Genomic DNA, 20,172 nt, shown 5'->3' with positions numbered 1-20,172 from the left:
GAGTACTAAACAAGTGGAGCTTTCAAGAACCACCCTCCTTGCAGGAATTTGGACCAAGGAGACTGGGTTTTTAGTAGCAGCTACATCCCTTCTAGTTTGGACTTGGGCAAGTCCTCTAGGTGCTTTGGTCTCAGCTTCTTGTAAAAAATGATGACATAATACCTCTTTCATATTGGCTCCATACATTCTGTGACTTTTGATGGGAAGACTCTAACCAGTGATAAAGCATTGAACTGTTAGTTATCAGAGCTGGGTGAAAGGTGATCATGAAGGCAGGACAGGAAATAATAGGTACCGGAGGAGTCTGTTAGTGTGAAGGCGAAACTGATGCCATGAAGTCTCAACTAGGCCTCAGTTTCTGTTTTGCCAGAGCGGGACTTGTAGTTTCTGGAAAACTCCCAGTTGAGTAATTTGCCAAGATAAGAAATTGGGACAGTTGGGTCTGGCAGTCATGAAGGGTCACGCTAGCCTTCTTATAAACTGTTACTAACCATTGCCTAATTGCTGACCGCCATTTTAATAGGGCAGATGCTAAAAATAGACCAGGATATAAATTGATTCTTAACTCTGAACTCTACATAAACTGCTTGTGATTTGGAGTCGGGGTCCTTGTCAAGACTCCACTGTGTTGGATGAGATTTGGATCCTACACTGTGTTGGATGAGAGTTCGACCCTAGCTCGAGCTAGCAATGGCTTGGGCTAGTAATAAAGTTCCTTTGCTTTTGCATTATCGTGTGTCAACTTGGTCTCTCCGCAATTGGGGACCTGAAACTCGGGCACAACATTAGGAGGTTGACTGAAACTCGGGCACAACATTAGGAGGCTGAGGTGACCAGACATGTCTAGAGGATGAGGTCCACAGAGGTGAGGGGTGGACACAGGGCTCACAGGGCAGCCAGGCAGGAAGGTGAGAGAGGAACACTGGGGTGCTGGGAAGATTTGATGATTCTGAGCACTGGAAGCAATGAGATTAAGGGACTGGTAAGGATTAGGATTAGAAAGAACTGGGATTAGGAAGAATGACATTATTTAATATATAAAGGATGAATGTGAACAAACAGTGAAAGGGGGGAGGAAGAAGGAGAGAGGGAGGAAGGGAGAGCAAGAGAGAGGGAGAGCAAACAGGAATGATGAAAAGGAGGTACAGAAGCAGTTCTCCTGGATGAAGTTCAGGCTGACTCAGGCATGGGTTTTGAACATGAAAGAATGAGTTACAGGTAGGAGACTGCAGCCTGGTGAGACTGAATTGAACTCGGAGACTGATTGACAAAGGAGCTGGCAGGAGAAATGACCTAGAGAATGGCCCCATTTACCAGGGAATAAGGGGGAGACAAATGATAAGCTCTTAGGGGCGAAAACCTCAGTAGTTCTACATTTCAAGAACAGATAGAAGAGAGGAACCAAAAAGCAAGGACAGGAAGAATATGCATCCTGGAGTAACTGATATCAGCATGATATTTATATAGAAGAATAACTTTTGTTTTGTGCCGCACAATGTTCAAGAATTACTCCTGGGTCTTCGTGAAAGGATTACTCTTGTTGAGGCTCTGGGGACCACATGTGGCACTGGTATTTGACCCGGGTTAGTTATATGCAAGGAAAGTGTTCTGTCTGCTGTACTACCTCTCCAACCTGATGCCTAGGATTTTGAGAACCTTAGAAATAGAGAACCAGTAATACTCTATTCTGATCTAGAACAAGAACCAGTAACTTAAAAGGCTCTATATAGGGGATGGATAGACCAAGGTAAATGATCTGGATCCCATCTCCCAGGAAGCCTGGACTCTCACACCGGAAGTTCAGCAAGGGTCCCCCAGATGGGGTACTAGGAGTCCCTAGTACTAGAATGGCTAACTCCAAGGTTTCACGGTGTCTGTACTTCATTTCTGTGTATCAGCCACTTCCTCCTTTATTTCTCTTCTCCTATCCTAATCCAGTTTGGACTCAGGTGAGAACCCATTTCTGCAGCGTCCCTTGGAGCCGGTGTGGCCCTGAGGTACTATCTTCCCAGCAAGGAGAGAGCAGTAGGTTTGCTGGGAGTCATGGAAGGAATAATTTTCCTTCCTAGGAAATTCTATTTTTGAAACTAAATAGAACCCTCCTGGCTTCTGTGACCTTTACCTTTTTAGATCCACAGTGGTGACATTGAACACGACTCCTTTCAGCCAGAGGATCATAAAGAGACGCTGAGAGAAAGGACAGTTGCCAATGCTTTCTCCATCGGTTCCAGCCTAGAATGAAGAGAAGCAGAGCCCCGAGTTAGTATATGTATATGAGCAAGCAGGAGTATAGGGTCATCACATCCCAACAATCATCAGAGAACTGACTCAATGTCCCAGTCTAGTATCAAAAAGCAGATTCCCCAAATTAGTCACCATTACCTTCCTAATGTCTATGGAAGGCATTGCTTGGACTAGGAGAGAGCTCTAAATATATGCTGAGAAAAATTTGATAATTTATTATGCAGATTTGATATTTTAACATGATAGACTAGAGATAATCGTGATAGGTTAGACTTGATAGTTTAGCTTGATATTCATATAGAAGAATAACTTTTCGATTCCATAACACTTTAGTATCACAGGGAAAAAAGAATTTCATAGTTTAATACAAATACATAGCATTTAATACATAGCATTACATAGTTTAATACAAATGATGTTAGATCACCAACTGGTACAGCTCCAAGAAACTTTCTAGTCCAGTGTATCTCAATCTTTTTCAGACTGTGGCCTCTTTCTGACCTTGTTTCCTTCCTGTGACCTCTCTGTCCACTGGTTGGACCCTTAGTCTGTTGCCATGTTTCCCCATTTATGCAGTTTTCAACCATGGTCCTCTGTAATATCCAGGAGGTCCACAGGGGCCATGTGGCTCAGAAACACTATTCTAGTTTATCCTTGACATCTCAACTCACCAGTAACTTAAATGTCTCAAAGCCATCCAATCTGAGAATAGTTCTATAATTAGAAATATTTTTCTTTGGTTATTCACAGACAAGATGTTCCTCTGTCATTTCCCTTCCTCCACCCGCTGGTCCTTGCTTTATGAATATGTCATAAATACAAATACATCAGACTTTAATCCCATCTCCTTTTAGATTAGTCAGCAGATTCAAGATTTTAATCAGCACCTACTTCGTTCTAATACTTGACCTTCAATGTTAATACAACCTCTCTGTTTATATTACTCTTACCAAAAAATACAAAACAACTACCAACTGGAGAAAATTGCATAGGGCATTCAAAAATGGCTTTACTCAGGAATTTTGGCCTTCTGTGGGATGGATGAGAAAAAGGGAGCACACACACAAAGCAATAATGAGTGCTTGCCTACTTCAACTCATAACACTTGCATTTCTCAGTAGACTCCCCAAAGCTGTGGTATTTTTTTCTTTTTTTAATATTAACAGTGTAAATCCATATTTACTTCTAAATGGATTGAAGAAACATCAAGTTTTTAAGTAATTTCCAGAGTTGGAGAACTATACAGAGGTTAAAGCAATTGGTTTGCATGCAACTCATCCAGATTCCACCCCTGACACTGCATATGGTCTCTGGAGCACCACTAGAAGTGATTCTTTATCCCAGATTACTCCCTGAACTGAGAGTAAGCCCTGAGAACCACTGGGTATGGATGAACCCATTTGTCCCCAAATAATAGTAGAGCAACATTTCCAAAAAAGAGTTAATATTTAGCAAGCCAAAAGATTAGGTAACTGGTCTCTGAAAATTATTATTTCCACTGAGCCCTAATTAATAAAATCCTCTGCTGACTCTAGCTGATGTTAGCTACCCTGGAAAGAGGGGTCCCATCCAACACTGCTGGGGAGTGAAGGGCACCAGGCTTGCTTATCACAAGGCTGCAAACAATCCTACCAAGATCTTGGCACAGAGGCTTACTAAGATTTCTTTCTTTCTTCTTTTAATTTTGGAAAGAGATGGGGGAAAATCTGCATTCCCCAAGTTTAACATGTTATTTCCCCCCTGAGGGTTGCTTGGCAGTGGCTTCTGATGAGGGAGCAGGTGCTCCCTTCTTTCATACATGAGAGCCTAATCGTGTGCTTACTCCTACCTTGCAAATTGCTGCCAGTGGAGGCTCGGGTTTATAATGGAAAACGGGCGCCTTTGACAGTGTTGGTTGTAGGTAATTGCTATGAAATTACAGTTATTTTACCTCTCCTCGCTCCACTCAGGGGCCCCATTCCTATTAAGCTCTCACTTTTCCTCGGTGCTGGAAACAGACCCAAACCTGAGTAGCTGAGACACCGTGAGCGCCATTATGTAAAATCTGAAAGGTGGGAGGGCTCGGAGGGGGACACCCCACCTGCCCAAAGGAGGTAAAGTTACCCATCAAGCCACACTCACTCTGGCAGCTATTAATTTAATAATAGCCTGGTGCTAAGTCAAGTGGTGATGTCAGTTTCAGAGAGGCATCTGACAGGTACCTGGGCCTCAGTCTTGATCCTTGAATAAGAAAAAGTAAGTAAAGGCCCTTCCGTTGATCATCGATTTGCTCGAGCGTGCCCAGTAACGTCTCCATTGGAGACTTTGTTGTTACTGTGTCTGGCATATCGAATAGGTCACGGGGAGCTTGCCAGGCTCTGTCGTGCGGGCGAGATACTCTCGGTAGCTGAACTTTCCCTTGCCGCTGATCACTAAGTGATTAGGCAGGACTCAAAAGCAAAATCAAAAGCCACAGCCAGAGTCTGCTCAAGTTTTACCACCTGTTTTGTCTTGGGTGGTGAGGGGAGAAAGGAAATGAAGAAGGAACAAGTGAAATATTAGAATTCTCACTGGCTGGACAAAATGATAACAAGCATTTATGGTGCCAGACATTATTTCTAAGTGCTTAATTGATTTTGCAGGGAGGATCCCCCTAGCAATACTCAGGAGTACAGCAGCCACTTACAAAGCTTGCTGCTTGGGTCTGTGGTACCTGCACCACTAAGGTCACATCAGGCAGAACTCAGGGGTCACATGGTGCCAGGGACCAGATAAGGCTCCCAGACATACAATGCATACTCTCCCTCCAATTCCTTTGCTAACTCGCTGATCCAAAATACATATATATATATATGTATATATATTTAACTCATATCTTTCTGTGAGAAGTGGGATATTATCATCTTTCACAGATGTGGAAACTGAGGCACAGAATGAGTGAAAGTAAATAAGTTGCCTAGGAATTCTGGAATCAAGCCTGGGAGAACTGGCTCCAGATTTAGTGCTATTTTTTTACTTTTTATTAAATCACGGTGAGTTACCAAGTTACAAAGACACTCCTGACGGGGTTTCAGGTGTACAATGTGCCAACACCAAGATTTAGTGCTCTGAACCTTTATGCCTGGAGTCCAATCTGCGAGCCCAGATAGGTCTTAACCCAGTCCAGTTTACAGAGTGGGGATGAGGGTGCCAGTATGGTCTGTGCGGAGGGTCATGGCCTCCACAGATCCTCACAGTTCCACTATCATCTTAAATTATGACCCTCGGTCTGTTAAACCACAATTGTCAAAAGAGCCCAAAGAATCTGAGAGTTCTGCTATTCACCTTTACTATCTTTGCCTCCAGCTTCTTCTTTTCTTATTGTGGCAACAATTAATATGATATCTATCTTCTTAAGAAAAAATCCAGGATGTAATATGTTATTATTGACTGTAGTCAAGATGTTGCACAGCAGGTCTCTGGGACTTCTACATCCTGCTTTAATGAAATTCGACCTTCTCTCTCAGTGACTCACTTGACCCTCTCCTTACCAGTGGCAGCCACCATTCCACTCTTGGATTCCATGATTTTGATTGGCTTAGTTACCTCATACAAGTTAAATCATGCAGTAACTATCTTTCTGGGTTTTTTTTGCTTTTATTTTGTGTGTGGGGTCACACTCAGCAATGCTCAGGGGTTACTCCTGATGGTGTGTGGGAGGACCATATGGGATGCTGGGAATTGAACCCAGATCGGCCTTGTGCAAGGCAAATGCCCTACCCACTGTGCTATGGCTCCAGCTCGAGAAAAAAAAATTTTTTTCTTTTTGGGTCACACCTGGTGATGCACAAGGTTTACTCTGGCTCTGCACTCAGAACCAAAGAGACTCTGCACAACAGAAACTGGGGATGAGCATGAAAATGCTGTCCTGGGTTACGTACTGTGCCCCCAAGTATTTGTCTGCTGGGAACCTGCAATTGTGACCTTACTTGGAAATAGTGTCTTTGCAGATGAAATCATGTTAAGATGGGGTTATTTTAGACTGGAAGTGTGACAGGTAACTGATAAGAGAGAAATTAAGATCCAGACCCACAGAAGAGGGGGTTACATGGAGATCTGCAGAGATCTGCATGATGCATGTACAAGACAAGGGATGCCAAGGATTGCTGGCAAACCCAAGAAATAAAATGAGAGGAACAAGGAATCCTTCCAGGGACTGGAGCAGTAGTACAGTGAGTAGAGTGTTTGCCTTGCATATAGCCAACATAGGTTTCATCCCCGGCATCCCATATGGTCCCCCAGTACTGCCAGGAGTGGTTCCTGAGTGCAGAGCCAGGAATGACCCCTGAGAATTGCCAGGTGTGATCCAAAAAAGGAAAAAAAAAGAAGGAATCCTGTGGCTGGAGCAATACCACAGCAGGTAGGGCATTTGTCTTGTACACGTACGACCTGGGTTCAATTCCCAGCATCCCCTATGGTCACCCGAGCATCACCAGGAGTAATTCCTGAGTGCAGAGCCAGGAGTAACCCCTGTGCATCACCGGGTATGATCCGAAAAGGGGAAAAAAGAGAAGGAATCATTCCCTACAACCCTGGGGAGTGAGCACTACACTGCTGACACTGTGACTGCACATTTTCAGCCTCCAGAACTGGGGGAAAAAAAAACAATTTTCTATTGTTAGTAGCCACTCAACATTTGTCAGCCCTAGGAAACTTACAAGAGCACAAAATAACACAAGGAACTCTGCTGCTCACAGCTATGGACAAACTTCACAAGTTCCAAATTTTGCTTTACCACAGGCCCGCGGCATGTACACACAACTTGAAATCAGCTATAAACCACAGTATGCTCTCTATTTCCTAATATAGTGCATAAAATATCATGAACTATTGTATAACGTATAATTTTATGCATCCCACAAAGAGACCATAATGTAGTTTTATAGGTTGTGAGATTATACTTCTGTGCTAAGTAAGTCAGAGGTGCTGAGTAAGTCAAAGACTGTGAAATAGTCCCTTTATTGTAGTCTCTCTTCTAAGGATGGCTTGATTTTACCTGCCTCCCAACTCCCCAAACTGGGTCATTTTTTATTTTTTGCTTTCTTGGGTCACACCAGCGATGCTCAGGGGTTACTCCTGGCTCATGCACTCAGGAATTGCTCCTGGCGGTGCTCAGGGGACCATATGGGATGCTGGGAATCGAACCTGTGTTGGCCATGTTGGCTGCATGCAAGGCAAACACCCTACCCGCTGTGCTATCGCTCCAGCCCTGGGTCATGTTTTATTAATTTTTTGCCTTAGTGCCTGAAACTAACACTTTGCTGTTTGAATGGTTGTGTATTGAGGGAAGGATGATAGTGCTCCTTGACTTTCTCAAAGTTTAGATGCTGGCATTCTAAACAGTGTCCCACAGGGGAAAAACTTGGGCTAATTACCAGGCCACGGTTTGAGATGCATCTCAGACTCTGATTCTTTGGATGACACAATAAAGGGAAATCACTTCCCTCTCATATCCCAAAGCACAGAATGCATAACTTCTGGAAATTTTGTGAATTCAAGTTAATTGAAAAATATTTGAAATAGGTAAAAGTAAAAGTAACTATTTGAAATAGCAGTTCTCAAAATTTTTGTTCTCAGAATCCTTTAGACCTTTGAATATTACTGAGGATCCCAAAGACTTTGGGATCAATGTTTTGCTACATTAGAAAAAAAAGCCTGATCAATGTCTCACTGATTTACTCTTTCCATACCATCCTAGTAAACATATTACATACTTAACATAAATGACATATGTGAATGCAAAGAAACCTTATCATTAAAAAATTTAGGAGGATAGTGACTGTATTTCCTCCCCTCCCCTTCTCTTTTTGTCGGTTTTGTTATTTTAGTGTCTACGTTTGTTGCTTTGCTATTGATACAGTATCTGAAGACACATTTGTGGTGCTAGAGGCTGGCACACCTATTGCAGCTTGCTAGGCTCACAATTGCCAATGTGGTGCAGTACCAGGTTCAAACTCACAGTCTCTTACTCAAGGTTATGGCTCAGTCTATGTTGCTTGAGTTTCTGAAAGCCTTATATATTTTTTTTTGGCAAAATCTTTACTATATGATTTAATAAAATTAGGCTTCTGTATTCAGTCTTTGGTTTTTTGCTCGAAGCATATGGAAAAAATCTGGTCTCACTCAGATATGTAGTTGGAAAAGAAAGGAGTAACTTAATAGCCTTTTCAGATAATTGTGGGCACTTTCCTTAATACCAAACCAAAACTCATCAAGTGGTAGTTTTTTAGAGATTAGTTGATAGGTGGAATTTGAAACCCTTTCAATGAAGTTCTTCTGTTTCAGTAAAACTCATTCAGTTCTCTTGCATTTTGAATGGATCTTTTACTCATGAATGATTTTTTAAGTATCACACATTCATCATTTGGAAAATAGTGCTTCACTGAGTTATAAATATCTTTGAAATGCTGATATATTTCATTACACAGTATCAAAATTGCTCATTCTGTTTTTGCTCCAGACACATACCTTTATTTCTGCATGATACAAAATAAAAAACTATTTAAAAAAAATCCCACTTCACTCCAAACCAAACACCCTAATAGTTTCCCCCAAAGCAATGTGATCTCTCTGCCCACCCCAACAGAGACTTCTGTCTCCCGCCACTAGCCTCATCAGGAAAGTTTAAGTAAAAAGCAGTTGTCAAGCTCATGGTAACAGATACATATATTCCAAAACTCATTTTCTCTTGAAAGCTTATATTTTATCATTGGCAATAATTACTTTCAGTTGTTATCCTTGAAATGACAAGATCATTTCATTGATTTTCCAGGAAATGTCTGGCAAACACTAAGCTTGAAAGACCCAAGTTTATATGCCAGCTATTTTTTTCAAGTAAAAACTGTTTTGCCAGAGAGGATGGCTGATTCAGTTGGGCTCAGTTGCACAAACATCTTCCTTAGACAACCAGGGCCCTTCAGAATACAGTTAAGGAGACTTAATGTGCATTTTTACATAAACATTTACCATCATCAGACAGTGTGTTTCAAAGACATACTCAAGGGCTGGAGCATAATTCCATGATAGTTTTATTTCTTCAAGAAGGTCATCATTGACTGGTTAAAGAAACTTTGGTACATCTACACAATGGAGTACTATGTAGCTGTTAGAAAAGATGAAGTCATGAAATTTACATACAAGTGGTACAATATGGAAAGTATCATGCTAAGCGAAATGAGTCAGAAAGAGAGGGATAGACATAGAAAGATTGCATTCATCTGGGGGATATAAAGTAACAAAGTATGAGATTAATACCCAAGAATAGCTGAGATCAGCACCAGGAGGATTACTCCATAACTTAGAGGCCAGCCGGGTATCCTAGAGGAAAGGGCTGTTCAGATAGAGAAGGGAGCACCAAATAAAGGATGTTTGGAGGATCCTCCCAGGAGGGGAGATGCATGTCGAAAGTAGACTATGGACTGAACATGTTTGCCACTCAAAGCCTCTTTTGCAGACCACAACACCCAAAAGGAGAGAGAGAACACAGGGGATTGCCCTGCCACAGAGACAGGGGGGATGGGGGGATGGGGGTGGGGGGGATATTATCCATGGTGGTGGAAAATGGGCACTGGTGGAGGGATGGGTATCTGATCATTGTATAATTGAAACCAAAGCACAAAAAATTGTAAATCTACAACTTTAAAAAAAATAAAATAAAATAAAGGGAAAAAAAAAAAAGAAGGTCATCATTGACAAAACGGACTTTGTATTCTTCACTTGTATGACTCAGAGCTGTGTACACCACCACCTTGATTGGTACACTAACAGTGGGCTAGAGAGATAGCACAGCAGGTAGGGCATTGGCCTTGCCTGTGACTGACTCAAGTTTGATCTTTGGTACTCCATATGGTCCGCCAACCCCCTTAGGAATGACCTCTGGGCACAGACTGAGATGCCCTGAACCCCATCAGGTGTGGCCACAAAACACGAGCAACTTTGCCCACAACCCCAGTGAGGAGCTATATGACTTTGAACACGGTTTTGACATTTCCACTCTCCCTGTAAGGGTCTTGGGAATCCCAGGAATCCTCTAAACCATTTTAAGAGTGTTAGTTTGCTGATATCCTTCCAACAGGCCTGGTACACAAAGCTCCATCTCCAAACAAGGTGTTGAAGTTGTAAATTCCCCAAGGTGCAAGAGAGGATATAAAATGATATAAAATTATTCAGAGAAGACCCAAAACCCAAATAGCTTGGTAGCTTATTCGTCGTATGTTTCACTCAACAAGTTATTGCCTCTCAGCCCTGCATGTGCCCTTTGTTAACAGCACTGTGAGGGTAGAGACCATCTCTTTCAGCATTTCTAAAATGGCACCAAGTCAGGCTTTCCAAAGAGATACAACAGAAAGACAGCACAGGAAGAAGGAAGCGGCTCTCTCTCGATCTTTGGCAGGGCTGTGTGTTTGTGCTGTGGGAGTGTGGACATGTAGCTGAATCTGCTTTAACCACAAGCCTAGAAGGTGGCCTATCAAGGGCCCTAGGGGAGCCCTAGCCTGGCAATAATATTTTGGCAGTCCTTTCGACACGGAGACAAAGAGCCCTATAGGCTGTGACCTGCCTGCTAAGTGTCAGGGGGTCCACACAGAGCCGCTGACTTTGAGGAAGCCTTAGGGCCTTCCAACCCCAATAATACCTGGATCCCACCTCATTTAGTACACCCACTGCTAACAACCTTCTCCAAATAGAAACCTAAAGGGCAATCTTCTATTGCCTAGTTGGTCTGGCCTCACAAAACCCATGAACTCCTATGTTTTTTTTTTTAATGGATTTTGAATACCATCCTCATTTATTCTTTCTTCTTCAACTCCAGGGCACTATATCATTGCTTTGTATGCTATATTGCTCTTTAATCATTGCACATACTCCTATTTTTGTGGAAGGAAGAGTTCAAAGTTGGCGATGTCAAGGATGACTCCTGGCTCTGTTCCGGGGATCTCTCCTGGAAGGCTCAGGGGAACCATAAGTCGTACTGGGGATTGAACCCAGGTTGCCTACATGCAAGGCATGTGTCCATTCAACCCCCTAAAAATATTTCTTTATTTGAAATCTCTGGTTAAACTACCATATGATTTCTCTCTCTTGCTTGGACTCAGATTATTACAACTGCTTAAGCGGATAATATTTCAAATGCGGGTTGGATTTTACTAAATATTTGACAAGGCCAAGTCCTAAAGAAGTTCTCTAAGAAAGATAACACAACTTTCTCTAAAAGTTAATCAAGTCATGAACTATGTCACATTTTGTTGGTTCAACTTACAAAGACTCATGTGATTAGATAATTTGTTGGAGATAAAATATCTCCAACAGTGGGGTTGAACTGAGCTCAGTGATGGAAAGTTCTGGTTCTTTCCTTTTACTGTTCATTGAATAGGTCTAGAAAGGTTGCCTACCTTGCGCATGGTTGCACAACCTGGTACTATGGAAGACTCAGTGTTATAATTCTTGCTCCTGGTTCCTACTTTTCCATTATGCTAGGTTGATTATCTTACAGGAAAGGGCGTTGAAATGACAAAGGCCACGGGAAGAGAACTTTCTTTGGATATAAAATGACTCATCTAGATAGCATGAAACTGATTTATATCACATAAAAGAGAATTTCTCTTTACAATGACATTTGGAGTTGCCTACTTTCCCACATTTTCCTATTTGTAGAAGGAAGATAGTGTTCTTTATGAATCCTGGGTTTGTTTTTTTGTTTTTGTTTTTTAGCACCAAGTGGCTTGTTCTAATTATTTGGTTGGTAAGCCTTGCTTGAGCAGGAATGTAACTCAGTGGTCTGTGGTTCAATTAAAGGTAGGGAGTTATTAAAGATATATTGTTCATTTCTTCTCTGCAGCCACAGAAGACTCCATTTATTAACATTTTTATTCGTAAACAATCGGGTGATAAATACTCATTTGAGGCTCCAGGGATTTTCAACATTTGTCTAAAGTTGACCAAAAAGCTGAATGCAGCCTGTGTAAGATGTTGACAGTGCAATACTATATGGAGAATTCCAGGTGCATTAATCAGGTTTCTCCAGAAAACAAAGACCCAATAAGGTGTATATACATGGTTGCTTATCTGTTTGCTAGCTATCAACCTACCTACTCATATGAGACTCATTTTAAGGACTTGATTGTAGCGGATTGGTGAGCTCAAAATCTGGCAGAGCTGACCTGAGGTAGAAGGCTCAAAGAAGAAACACAATTCAAGTCCAAAGCAAGGCTATGGGCAGAATTTTCCTCTTCCTCAGAAATAGCTAATTTTTGTCTCAGAATGAACATGCAATAATCATACAAGGCCCCCATACATTATAGAGAAGTAGGGTGGGAGGCAAAATCTGGTAATTAGATTTACTCAAAATTCATAAACCTAAAAATTAATCTCATCCAGAAAACATTCACAGAAACACTTCAAATAATATCTGACCCATTATCTGGGTATCACAATACAGACAAATTGACCTACAAAATAAAACATTGTACCAGATGAATTTAAAAATATTCTCTGAGGGCCAGAGAGCTAGCACAGGGTTTAAAGCACTTGCCTTGTATGCTACCAAAACTAATTCAATCCTGGCATCTCACAGTCTCCCAAGCACGACAAGGAGTGATCTCTGAGCATAGAGCTAGGAAGAGCCCCTGAGCATCTCCATGTAAGTCCCAAACTCCCCACACTCCCCACAAATAACACAAATTATGAGACAGATATCCCATCACCCAATATTTGTCATTCACACTTGAGCTCACCAGAGTGTGGGATAAACCCTAGCTTATTTATTTGTTGGGGAGAGGCGTGAGGGGAGGGAGAGGTTGGCGTATCCGTGGAACTCAAGGGCTATTCCTGCCCTGTGTTCAGCAGTGAATCCTGGGAGCGTTCTGGGGAACATATGTGGTGTTAGGAACTTGAATCGGTATCAGCTGCACGCAATGCCAGAGTTTTACTTCCTGAACTATCTCTCTACTTGTAAACCCTAGATTCTTAAACTGTAACTGAAGATGGGAGGGGGTGGTCTCAAAAAACTTGGCAACAGTAAGAGGTTTCTGAACATGCAATGACCAAAACTTAATTCAAAGTCAACCGCATAATGAATCTAAGATGTTTCTGGCAGCACTCACGCGTTGGATTTCTCTGGTGAAAAGTGGTTGCAAGTCAAAAATGCTTAAGAAGCCCTGAGCTAAACCACTGGATATATGTAAATATTTCCACCCAAAGGACCCTGTTGGCTCCATCCCCAGAAGACTCTTCAGTGGAAGTGTCTGACTCGGAGAGTAGAGTCCAGAAGTGCCTTGGACCCTGAGCGGCTGGTTTGATCTGATAATGGCTGAGGTCCCAAGGTCACCTACACCATTTTATGCTGCATGATAGTGCTGAACTAGAGCTTTCCTGGGAGCGCCCTTCAGTCTATCTTGAGCTTCGTGCTAGTCTGCATAGGTGTCTGTGTTCACCCTCCAGTGCTTCCACACACTTGTCGGCAAAGCACTGCCTTTTCCACCCCAAGGTCAACAACTCTGCTCTTACCCCCTCCTTTCCACTCGTTATTCTTTCACATCTGAACTATTTGAATAAGTGAATGAATGTCTTTTTAAACTCTTTCCAGTTCTCCTGTTTTGATTAAATATTCTCTTGCAAATGCTTTCTGAGTTTACACAGTTTATTTTTCCTTCCTTCTTTCTTTTGTCCTTTTCTTTTGCCTCCTCTCTCTTTTTCTGTCTCTGTCTGTCTCTATCTCTCACATACACAGACACACATGCGCGTGCGCACGCACACACACACACACACACACACACACACACCACTTTTATTATATAGGTAGAAATGGTCGTTATCCCTTTTCTTAGAACACAGCAGACTATAACTTGCCTTATCCCCTGGTGCCTCATGTATGATGGGAATCTGCTATCCTGAGCAGTCACATACAACTCTGAAATTCCATACTCAGTAGGTCCTGCATTTCACTTCATGCCTAATGTTGCTAACTTGAAATTATAAATCATATTTGAATAAAAATCTTCCATTTTTATTTTGCTATAAGTCCCACAAATTAGACATCTGGTCTTGCATATGGGTCAACCTTTTATTCCCATTCTTATATGACCCTTTTCTCATCCTGGCTCACTCAAGTAAATGCTCTTCCTTTTTGGGCTTGGGAACCTTAAGAAAATTCATGCATTCCTGAAAAAAACGTTATTCTCCTCCAGTAAGAAATAGCTCTGACTCTCAGGCATATAAACATGCTTTATATCCCCTGAGCTTACATCAAACAAACAAATAAAAGTGGGAAAAGAAAAGACAGAGAAAGAAAAAAAGAAAATATTAGAGAGCTACAGGACTTGCTTTGTTCAGTCTTATTAGTTTTATCTCCTATCCTATGTATTTTCCTAGAATTTTCTTTATTTAAGTTAGTTTCTAATTATTCATACTTTATATGTTCTGTTTAGTAATAATCAGGTAACATATTTTTTATATATCTGTACACACACACATTTGGCTATGTCAGGGATTGAACTCTGGATTTCCCTCGAGCACTCTGTAGTTCCCTTGTTAATTATTTTTTAAAATATCAAATGCCCCTTCTGATCAATAAGCTATACAATAAGTCCTTGAAGTGCATGGGAGTTTTTGGTGATTTATTTTTACTTTATTTCAGTTAAATGAAACTCTGAGACCCCCACAAGGTGTTCAAGAAATAAGTCTAACTGTCCAGGTACATATCCAAGGAATCACATCAAACTTTGGAAGGAAAAATGGTTCTTGGGTCCTATCTAAAACCTACACCAAGTTTTGAGAGGTCCCAAAGTCTAAATCTTCTGCTCTACAAATTTGTCTTTTCTGTTGTATTAACTTCGCATATATTATTGAACAATGAAATTCCATTGCTCTCTATGTCTCTGACTTTAGAGAACTCTCTGGTACAGTGTGAAGGGCGTAGTCTAGAGTCAGGAAGATCTGCTTTTAAATTTGAGCTCTGTATTAACCAGGGTATATGACATAATAGATTTTTACAGAGCAACTACGGTACTATATCCACTCCCATATGTGCGCCAGCGGTGGATTTTATAAATTTTTCTTCTTATAATTGGGTGGGTCTTTGTAATTGTCTAGATGAAGACAAAAAATTCAGAAAGTGTGACTTCTGAGACCAAGTCAGGAAAACTATGCAGATTCTGCCTGGTTCACTCTGTCCTTTGGGCTGTTTATCCTCGGATTCCAGTCACTAAGTTGTGAAGGAGCCCAGAATATATAAAGAAGTGTTACATAATGTTCCATCTGATGGTCCCACCTAGGTCCTCAGCTGGCAATCATAAGGCAGAGATGTAGATGAATAAGACTCAAATGATTCCAGCTCCCAGTCTTTGAGCTTCCCCAAATGACACCTAGTAAAGCAAAACAAACCATTTCCTTTGTTTCACAGAGTGCAGGTTCACGAGTAAAATAAACATTGTCATTGTTTAAAGCTACAAAAGGTTGGAGTGGTCTGCTACTGAGAAAATAAGTCAGACCCCTACTTCAGGTTCCTTCTGTGTGCAATGGGGGGATAGAAATTCATCTATGCTGCAATGTTGTCACATGAATGGATGATAAAATGTGTAAAACTCATCATATTTGCTTTTATGATTTTTGCCTTTATTTGTCCTCATTATGATTACAGAAAATAAACGTTTAGGAAGAGCTAATTACACATTCCTGTTTTTGAAATGCTATAACAAGTCAGTTGGCCTCTCTCTGATGGCATACAAATTAAACAACACTTCAGTGCCCAGGGTTTTGTGTACAGAGAAACACATTCAACAGAGAAGGCAAACACAGGCATAACTATGGCTACTGCTAATTGGGCTAGAAAAGAATGTTTCCTAAATAGTAACCCAATGGGCAGGAAGGGTCCCGGGGAACGTGGATCCTATAGGTTAGCTAGGATCCATGTTACCTAGTTGGTGCAACATGGCCATGTACATGCTGTTCTTCTATAGTTTCTGCCCTGAGCAGCACTCTGCAATCAAACATTGTTTTCACATTGTTCAGAAGGCCCAGATAAAAAGCGCTGGAGTTTAAGGAAATCCAAGTCATGAAGCTGAATGTTCAGATCTGTGACAGATTCCTGGTGGTTTTCTATTGCTTTCCAATGGAAACTTTGCGTTCTCTAATGTTCAGAAGATATTGTCACAAATATTTATAGGACTATCATTCTTGGGACCTGCTTATGGCTTTTCATGCTTGCTTAAAGAAAACTGAAATCTGGAATTATTCTACCTCAAAACTGCACCAAAGAGCAAGAAACCAAGGAACCATACATATCTACATCCTCAAATCGACATAATATCTCCCCACATGGGTTTCGTTTAAGAAAGACATCTCACTTTGGCCTCCTCTGGAGAAGACCAGTCCTCAGGGAGGAAACATACTTCTATCTCACTAGGACACTGTCAAAAGTTTTGCTTTCCTCCTTCAACATATTTTCTATTTGTTATTCAGGATGCTATAAAAATTATTTCCAGCTTTTGACCATGAATTCATTTCCCCTACTTCCATGGAATGAGCCTGAGGTTCTAATCATCTTATTCCCGAAAAGTGTATATTGACACAACCAAGCCCTGTTCCTCCCACAGAGACTGGTGTTTCAGATCCTTAAGTGGCAATTCCATGATTGTTACTCATCTGGCCCTCTGCTCTGACTGCCTTTCAATACAGCATTGATGCCATAAACTGGTCTGGAAAGACTTTAAAGAATTTACAAAATCTGTCATCTGCCTCTCTGTTGGATTCAGTAAGCTCTCATTTACACCAAACTTCCAAATATGACAGATTAAAAGCTTATGCACTAAAATCAATTTTGAGTCATAAGATTTATTTAAATGGGGTCATGTAAATCTAGATCCTTCTGGAAAGCATTTTGCAAAACTATTATTTATAATATGTTGACAAAGCGTGTTTATAGAACTTGACAATTCTATGTAAACACTCATTTAAAATGCCATTGCTTGGGTCCACTCTCAGATATGATTTATTGTAGGGTAGGATTCAGATGAGCATTTATTTTCCCTCATAAATGTCAAGGTGAGTCTAATTTTTAGCCTGATCTGGTGACTTTTGACCTTGTTGCACACACAATTTGAGAAGCCCAATAACATCACATAGGGAGCACATTGAAAAGAAAACTCAGCAAGAAATCACACATGTTAAGACACATGCCTTCTCTGCAGCCACCCCTAGTTAGAGTCCTGGCATCACCTGGCCATCTGACATGTCCTTTGTGACCTTTTTCAGCTTTTCCAACCCTGACCTGGAACATACTTCAGATCATGCCTCCCTCTGTATTTTCTATCCTACCTTTTCTGTCTCCTTATTCTCTCTCCTTGTCCTCCAAGAAGAACACCATTTTTCAGTGGTTCAAGGAATGGGGAGCACATATTGGATTAAGATGTCTGGAGAATCACAAGTCTGCACAGCTACAAACAACACCCGGAGCTTTCTCTGCCAACCAGTGTCCTCAGAGCTGCACCTCCTCTACATGCCTGAAGTGAGTTAGTTCCAGGTTTAACAGAGAGTGACTGGACACAAAACTCCCAGCTCTCACATAATCCATCCCTACTTCCTCTCCCCAGACACAGAGCTGTAGTCAGGACCACTATAGAAGGATCCCATAAATATCTCAGTTCTGCTTTGGCCAACATGGCCGACCTGAGTTCGATTCCTCCGCCCCTCTCGGAGAGCCCGGCAAGCTACCGAGAGTATTCGATATGCCAGACACAGTAACAACAAAGTCTCCAATGGAGACGTTACTGGGCCCGCTCGAGCAAATCGACGATCAACGGGAGGGCCTTTACCTTTACCTTTACCTGCTTTCCTGGATTTGTGGAGCAATGAAAGACTAGCTCTGTCACCAAACATGTGTGGACAATGTACAGTTGGTTAGGAAAATTCCACAAGTGGGACCAGCATCTTCCATAAGCCTGCTCAGGTACCTAATCCTGGAGTGGGTGCTGGGACCACTGAAAAGTGCAATCATGATCTAGCATGGGTGGAGTGGGAGCACCCAGAAGACCACCTGAAATTCAAGGGAGGTAAGAGTGGGGTGCAGCTCTGGGCCTTGAAGGGTAATAGAATTCATTCAAGCAAAACAGAGGTCACAGACATCAGTGCAGCACAATAGCCCGAGCATGAGCCTGAGGACTTTATTGGATCATGTCTATTAAGGGGACCACAAGCAATTGGTCTTTGTCTTCCATGCTGGATCGGGGAAAACCAAGCATGAATTCTCCATTTCCCTTTCTTCCTGCAGATAATGCCAGTCAAACGATAGGAAAAGCCACAAAACACTCAAAAGTCTGTTTTCAGGGGGCCCTGTGTTTCCTGGATGTGCTATTTCTACCACCATATGTCTCTAAGTCCCCTTTCCCACTCTTAGTCATTGTTGCATCTTCCCACTTTCGTTTGTCAAAACCCAGCTCAGCATACACACATATGCATGAATTCTGGAGAATTTTTTGAATTACGGCCTGGAGGAGAACAGAGGGGATAAAGTCCAGGGGTTGGAGTTTCAGGTCGCTACCAATAGACGAGTGGTGAACCAGAAAAGGAAAGAAAAATAATAATTTGCTAGAATCTTAAAACCAGGCAGGCATGCATGCCTTTACCGATGTTATAGCCTTTGTCACATCCAGTCAGTGCAGTGCCTCTGCAGCTTACAAGGACTGACTGGAAATTCCTTAGGTATTCAGGGAAAAGATAGTGCTTCTTACCAAAAAGTTGCTTTTATTTCTATTTAAAACCCGTAAGTTTAAAATTACTTCGGGGCTGGTTGGAAGCCTCATAAGGGACCCCTAAAACAATCAAAATGACAGTGAGAGTTTTGAAAAAATGCATTGTTTTCCAAATCTAATGTTGGCAAAAAGAACTGTGTTGTTTGGGACATGTAATTTTCTTCTCCCCGGACCTGAATTTGTTCAATATAAAGTAAATGTATTAGAAGGGATGATCTTGAAAGACCAGACAGTCTAAAACATTTTTCCAGTGTGGCTGGGAGAAAGGGGGGTATTAAGAAATCTTTCATTTGCATCATTCGTTTGAATTGTGACAGATGAAGCAGAGATTCCGTGAGCAAGCCCCTGTACTAAGTTCCCATACATTTCCCTGTACCCCACTAGACTCTGGCACAGGCTCATAAATGTTTGCTGAGAGGATGAAGGAGCTGGTAAAATGTTTCTCTATCCGGAAAAGATAGAGAAAAAGGCAGACAGGTGAACCTGTGGGCAAAGAGAGCACCATAGGTTGATGGTGAAATGAAGACAAAGAGCAAGAACTGCATGTGAGCACCTGCCAGGGCTCCTTTCCATAGTGCTCTTCACACCACTTCCTGTACCACGTTGAAAAGCAGTGAAGAAACATCTCTTTGAGAGGCTCTCCAAGCCCACCCTACTAGATCCCTTTAGCTTTATCCAAGCCCCTCATTTTTCAGACAAGATCAATTGAGTCCTTAAGTGTTAAGTGACTTGCCCACAACTGGACTAGAGCTTGTTTTGCCTTTTGGGTCACACCTGGCAATGCACAGGGGTTACTCCTGGCTCATGCACTCAGGAATTACTCCTGGCGTTGCTCAGGGGATGCTGGGACTCGGACCCGTGTCTGTTGCATGCAAGGCAAACGCCCTACCCGCTGTACTATCACTCCAGCCCCAAACTGGGGTAGAACTTGTAATCAGGTGGAGTATGTAGATTATTTGGGGGTTTGTTTATTTTATTTTATCAGGAAGTGTCCCAAATGGTACTCAGGGGCCCAGAGTTAGAAAGGCTGAGATGCTAGGAGTGGAAGGCATAAGGGATGCTAGCGATTGAACTCAACTCTACCAGGTGAGCACTCCCCTGACCCTAGAGGAGGTTTCTCAAAAACAGGCCCCTGGCAACAGACATAGAAACTGAGCGAGAGTTTGTG

At 41.9% G+C, this 20,172-nt stretch overlaps 1 protein-coding gene across 2 annotated transcripts in view; it reads right to left on the bottom strand.

The window, feature by feature from the left end:
- The window catches only part of CLIC5 (chloride intracellular channel 5), a 165,054-nt gene that overhangs the window by 47,333 nt on the left and 97,549 nt on the right, over nt 1–20,172 (bottom strand). For both annotated transcript variants that reach the window (XM_056126136.1, XM_056126137.1), the window contains exon 2: nt 2,123–2,232. In XM_056126136.1, the coding sequence (XP_055982111.1) occupies nt 2,123–2,232 (110 nt within the window). The remainder of the gene's footprint in view (nt 1–2,122; nt 2,233–20,172) is intronic.

Source organism: Sorex fumeus, unplaced genomic scaffold, assembly GCF_029834395.1.
Source record: "Sorex fumeus unplaced genomic scaffold, SorFum_2.1 ptg000061l, whole genome shotgun sequence".
Taxonomy (NCBI): Eukaryota; Metazoa; Chordata; class Mammalia; order Eulipotyphla; family Soricidae; genus Sorex; species Sorex fumeus.
Note: the sequence above shows the minus strand (reverse complement) of the source record. Positions and strands in the feature narration are given on the sequence as shown.